This window comes from Pecten maximus, chromosome 7 (genome assembly GCF_902652985.1).
Source record: "Pecten maximus chromosome 7, xPecMax1.1, whole genome shotgun sequence".
NCBI lineage: Eukaryota > Metazoa > Mollusca > Bivalvia > Pectinida > Pectinidae > Pecten > Pecten maximus.
In genome coordinates this window covers 17,198,167-17,204,655 of record NC_047021.1, presented here as the reverse complement: position 1 = coordinate 17,204,655, position 6,489 = coordinate 17,198,167, and the positions used below count along the sequence as shown (strand labels likewise).

The 6,489-nt window shown below is 35.3% G+C and overlaps 1 protein-coding gene across 1 annotated transcript; it reads right to left on the bottom strand.

Moving 5' to 3' along the window:
• Nucleotides 1–384: 384 nt before the first annotated feature.
• LOC117331773 lies at nucleotides 385–5,981 on the bottom strand. The gene is made up of 6 exons (XM_033890651.1): nucleotides 5,638–5,981; nucleotides 4,943–5,305; nucleotides 3,695–4,110; nucleotides 3,217–3,316; nucleotides 2,783–2,868; nucleotides 385–2,571 (listed from the first exon to the last, which is right to left on the bottom strand). The coding sequence occupies exons 1-6, from the start codon at nucleotides 5,933–5,935 to the stop codon at nucleotides 2,506–2,508; spliced, it is 1,329 nt and encodes a 442-aa protein (XP_033746542.1). The 5' UTR covers nucleotides 5,936–5,981; the 3' UTR covers nucleotides 385–2,505.
• Nucleotides 5,982–6,489: the final 508 nt, after the last annotated feature.

Here is a 6,489-nt window from a genome sequence, read left to right as displayed (position 1 = left end):
AAACAAGACGCTAAAATAGCGTCAATATTCCGGAAATAGACAAATGGCGCAACAGAATGCAAAAATAGGATCTGAAGATGGCCCAGAATGTCAGGGAGTTATCAATTACTACCATTGATGATATTAATGAAATAGAAGACTACATCAGTGAACTGCATCGCTCTAACAACCATTTCAATAGAGTTTCGTCGCATCTTTTTAAAGTTGCATCCTAATTCCGTCTTTCAAAATGTTTCCTTTTTATAGGTATCATCATGACTGCTGTCCATTTGTAGTTAGATTTAACTATTATATTCAGTAATTTATCGATAAAATACCAATACGGTACACACAACATACACACATTCTCCATTTAAATATATACAGTAAAATGCTGACAAAACATTATGGTTTTATTTGTTTATTAAGTTTAATAACCTGTGAGAGTGAGACTGCATGCTTCATCAGTTCTACATCTCAAATCTCACATAATCTTAAAACAAAACGTATACGTTGGTATTGGTATACTTTGAGGTATTACATATATCAGTAGTAGGTGATACAGTATAAAATAGTGGCATATCATCGTCAAGAAAACATTCACATAAAAAGTAATCAAGACATAGTCACGTTATTAAAGTTCTCAAATAGCTACAGAATATATAGACAAACATGATATATTACAATATTACAAACAATTCTCATTTACAGTAACTCAATAGTTATAGAATACTTACAATGACATCAACTACATACAAATACCAAGTAATATAAATACAAGGAAACAGATACGGGACTTAATCTACCACGGCGGATTCATTCTGCAATGGTATTCGATGCCTAAACACGTTTGTTTCAGCACCTATACTCCATAATAACCATGAATACAATGTATCCATATGATGATGAACAATGATGAACTTTTAATATTCTTGGCACATGCGATATTCAGATAAATATAAGTCAATTGATATAATTATAGCTACATAAATAAATCACCTCATTAACGGAAAGGTTACGTTGTTGACCCTACATTACGTACAATGTATCAAATTGTTGTATATGTCACGTGAATCCATTAACAGAATCACTGAGTATCCAATTAAACCCTGTTGATATGTTGTCAATTTGCAAAGTACTCTTTGATCATTTCTCTGTTAGCAAAAAGTGGCATCCTCCTAGGGAACGTGAACATTATTCTAGAATTTAACTTATGGAGGTACGTGCTATATATGATGTCGTTGATGATTTATTGACATATGCACGGTTTGAATAATTTATAGTAAATCATTTTCATTTAACTTGAAATAAATTAAAATTACTGACAATATCCTAACCAAACATTAATTGTCTCCTGTAAGCAATATAACTGTCGTCTAAATGGAATTAGAGTTATATATCACTTGAAAATATTCAAATTTGTAATTAACATATTTCATTCATATACGCTGTCTCTTTTCTCACCTGACCTGGTCATTACATTGGTTTGACATTCACCTGACCCGAATTGTGGTTTGTCGCCCCGATTGTTACGAGGACCCAGTGCTGTCAAATCCTTGTATTTCAAACAATTAGAACAGCTTTTCTACAAATCCATCGCTGGTGTGGTGGGAGACGTTACATAATTCATATGAAAGCAAAACACAACCTAATTGGTGACATTTACACGAGACGAAAATGTCCGTTACATATGTTTTTTTTTTTTTTTATGAATAACTTTTAATACAGCTTTCGTTACTCTCATATACCATATAGATATACTCTATACATTGAAAAGTTTTGCTGTTTTAGTATTGTTTCACCAATATTACCAGAATTCGAGGTCTGTCGTCAGTATTATTACCAGAATTCGAGGTCTGTCTTCAGTATTATTAAAAGAATTCGAGGTCTGTCTTCAGTATTATTACCAGAATTCGAGGTCTGTCTTCAGTATTATAGACAGAATTCGAGGTCTGTCTTCAGTATTATTAACATAATTCGAGGTCTGTCCTCCGTATTATAGACAGAATTGGAGGCTCGTCAGTATTAGTAAGCGAATTCGAGGTCTATCTTCAATATTACTATTTAAAATCTACAAATCCTCCTGCTGATGCTGTATGTACAAGATTTGAATCTCGTAACATTAAGAAATCATTTGACCCATTTGATTAAATCACAATAAAGAGAAGTCCCCTCTATCTAAGTTTAGTTAATCATCTGCCAACAGTTATCTGTGATGTCCTTTATATCGTAGGTTTGACAACACTAAGCGGGAGAGTGATTTGTCCATCTCAGATGTAAATAGTAGTCTCATTTATGAACTATAGCTTAGTAGGAGCAGCGGAAGGTTTCCCCATATGTTGTCTTATCCGTATTTGGATCATTTGCTACAAACACCGGAAATACGCAAGCCGCAAACGCAAGGATTTTATCGACATTTGCTGAGGAAGGATATGGCGTTGGAGTGACATTTGTGTGCTGACCTAGAGATTGATCAGCTACATCATTTTTTGCAGAAGTGCAATGATACTGCAAATTTCCTTAAAGTCAGTTTGGCAAATTCTTTGATGGACTATTCATGCAATCACATTTGCATTGCTTGACACTGAGAAACTGTAATGAAAAAATAGCAATGGTTATTTCCCAGTATATTGCACTTAAAGCATTGCACGACTTCAAAATATATATACAAAGTTCACTAATAATCCATTAGAATCATTTCAAATATTTACAGTAAATACACTGAATCTTCACAATTATTAGCAACAGCCAGAGTGTCATTTCTATTTTCACCACTGATCGCAGATTTGTCGTTATAACTTACCTCGTCAAAATATCCATCGAAATGGTCCATTGCTTGGTATGGCGACCCCGCTATTGTTAATTTACAATCACGTTTGCGTAGTGAACCTGTAATATAAAACGTAAATCAACAAATGATTATCACTAAATCAAGAATGTAAGAACTACCTTCAGCATTGTTAATAAATTGTCCTTACCTGAATTTCAGCGCTTTATCGTTTTCCTTAATGGATTATAATTAATGCAATTAATAAATGGAGCACAACGATACTAAAACTGTTGGCGTTAATTTCATTTCTAAGCAGTTTTATAGTATATCTTAAAATGTTACATTGTGGAGATCTCGTGCAGAAAACGAATTACTGAATCTGCGTGATTACTCTCATTGATTCTATGATTACATTTAAACCGAAAGAAAATATATAAGCAAGCTTTCCAATCGAATACTATGCTTACCTCTCATACCAGATCTAGTGAAGATTTTTCTGTTGTTGACTATAAATGTAAGTGTATTATCCTGAAGATATAGCACGACTTTGTACCAGCCATCCTTGTCCTAAAATATAAGGTCAGCAAATATATTTACCACAAAAAGCATAAGCCTTAACGTCCATATGTTGTCAAATTAAAAGTAGAATGTTTTTGCCAGAGCATCAACAAAGCAGAAAAAGATATATTTATCATATCCGTAAAATAACAGTAGTATACAACTTTCACCCTACAAGGGCAATACTAACGGGACAACATAAAAATAACAAAACAGGGTCAAAAAGAGATATTAATCTAAATCTAAACAAGGGATGTTAAACCTGATCGTCACATACCAATATGGTATTAGAATAATAGTGATAGATGATAGACTCTTTAAGTGTTTTATCGTGGTTTTTTTTTTAAATGTAAGTATCTTTAGGTGGCGATTTGGTTTAATACTTACTCTATTTGCTCTGATGTTTTTGAAGATACGGTTTCCAAATGTCTCAAATGAAATTCCGAATGTTTGATCAAATGGCCTGAAGCGAACCTCCACCGATGGTCTTATCTTATATCTCATGGACGAAGATGTAGACCAGCATCCATTGCTCATCAAGACCATGTGACGTCTGGAGTTTACACTGAATCTGTGCACTTTAAAATTGAACGCAAACCGCACAGTGTCAGTAAGGTCGTTTGCATAGAATGACTCGACTTGGATCGGTGACCTGCGTATAAGGGCTGCTCCACCTTTTGACCCTTTAACCCTGCTTGTTATCCGAATGTGTGGGTTCCGTGATAATGTCAAATGACCCCCGCTGTCGTCTTTGATACGTCTGTCCATGGTTATGTTTGCAACAACTACACACTTGGTTTTTGCTGTAGTGAAATATGAAATGTTAAAATCAGTAATTTGAAATATTAACAGCAATCTAGAAGGACAAAGCTGTATGGATAAGTGTTAGCATCATGTTTCGACACATGCAGATTTTGCAGTGTTAACTGATATTGTTGTTGAAAATAGATATACATTAAACAGTGTCTAATTAAACATTGTAGGAATTACTCAAAATTGTGAAGCCATTTCAATAGCCCTTGTAAACGCTGATGGTGCAGATGATGCTATTATGGGGTTGTCATAGGGAAACAAGGGGATATGTAAATTATCTCCCTTTAGCGTGCGATTTATAATCGCAAATTTCGTGATTGGAACAAAATCGCAAAATAATGATAATAATGATAATCACTGCGTATTAAGACATGAATACACAACAGATTCCATAGATTTTAGCATATAAATGTGATACCATTTATCCCGTAGCGCAATTAATCATGTATGGCCGACGCCAATATTTCCTATAATATACATTTAAAATATAAATATATTGTATAAGTGATCTATATAGTCAAAACGAAAGTACAAGAAGAGAAAGTATTGTATTATGGTAAGTAAGTAGCAGCGAAAGAACGTTAGTAGCTCGTGTGATCTTCCATCGCCCACAAGACTGAACGAAGAATCCAACCAAGGACAGATTCCACTATTCACAACTTCCATTCACTCAATATAGGGCGGACTATCAGGAACTGGCAGAATTTCAAATATTCATGATAACAATTTTACGAATAAAACATGCATTTCAATTGCACAAAAGTTGGTATTTTGTTAATATTTTAAGTATATCGAATATATCAAGTGATGAACATAACTTACTTTTCGGTACTGGATCCGTTTTTGGAATTTTTAGTGTAGTGTGACTGTCTACGAGTATTCCATAATCGCATTTGCATGTTCTTTCTGAAAAGAGTCCCCGGATAAACACACTACATGAGTAATCTATCCATTCTGTATTGACCAGTCTCTGATACATCCATGGCTTTTTTAAATCCGGATGTTTACGGTACTCCCCACATATAGGATCCTTCAGAGAAATCTGTGTAGGCCAGTCGCAAGCACAAGTAGCCTGGTTCCATACAAGCGTTGAGGCACAGGATTGGTACTCGCCCTCGAATTGATTCGGTGTTCGTGCAATTTCAAACAGTCTTGGATTCGTTGGATGCGGTCTGTGCATGCATGCTGTGTAATAAAACATCAAATACATTCAGGTAAAATTATATGAAATATCAGATTATTCTAAATCAAAGCGATACAATAAGGACAACATATTCACATGCAGACCGTTGAAGAAGAAGAAAAAGGATGATAAAGACCGGGTATCGTCTTTTACTTTAACTACTACACCCACCAAATCCGAGTCACATACTCAAAATCAGAACATATGAATAGATCTCCATACTGTTAGCAAGAATATTTCCAACAAAAAGAGCATCATTGTTGTTTCTTGCAAACGTATCGGTACAAATATCAGTAAAGAGGTGTGAAGCTGTGATAAACTTTAGGTTTGTTACCTGGATCGGAAGAGGAAAATGTTGTAGACGATGGTCGAGACGTCGACCTGGTAACACGCAATGTGGTGGTGGTGGTGGTGGTGGTGGTGGATTTCTTTGTGGTTACCGGAGCGTCCTGAGGTAGAGATGGGGTTGTTGAGGTAGAAGAAATGGAATTCTGAGATGCAGCATTGACAGCTCGAGCCTGCCTAAATCTTGAGGTAGATGGTTTGTCGTGAGTGGTCGGAGCGCATACTGTGCAATCCATTGCTAAGGTCAAGAGTAGCACTCCAATTGTCCTCCATTGGAACGCCATCATTTTACGTCTGAAATTAAAATAAGCAAATAAATATGGTTACATGCATATACTTGGCGATTTTAAAATTTCATATGTGAGATTATCATAAACAATCCGCTCATTCCTAAAAAATAAATGAGTGGCATACCTGATTAGTTTAAGTGCTCGTAGCAGGTATGTATTCTACGCTGATGCACACAGCTGTATGCACATTCCAGAGTCAAACACATGCACGGTAACAAAATGTGTATCTACTCTGGATGAGGCATTTATGCTGACGCTTCAGTTCATCTGCTACCTTATGTGACAATCGTATCACCAGCACCTAAGCTATGTCGCAGCTGCCGAGAGATCGTACCTATGGCTATGAATAATTCAAATGATACATCTTCTTTTCTTTTGTTGGAAAGTTTAATCTCTTTTCATTGACAGTTTGATTTAATTAAGTTTGAACCTTGGAAAACCCAATACCGCCATTAAGAAAATTACAGGCAAGATGAGCCGAGTAAAACTATTTCTTTAAATGTCAGATGATTGTAGTGAGATGTAGATTTCTTGTGAAAAGGTATCTTTGC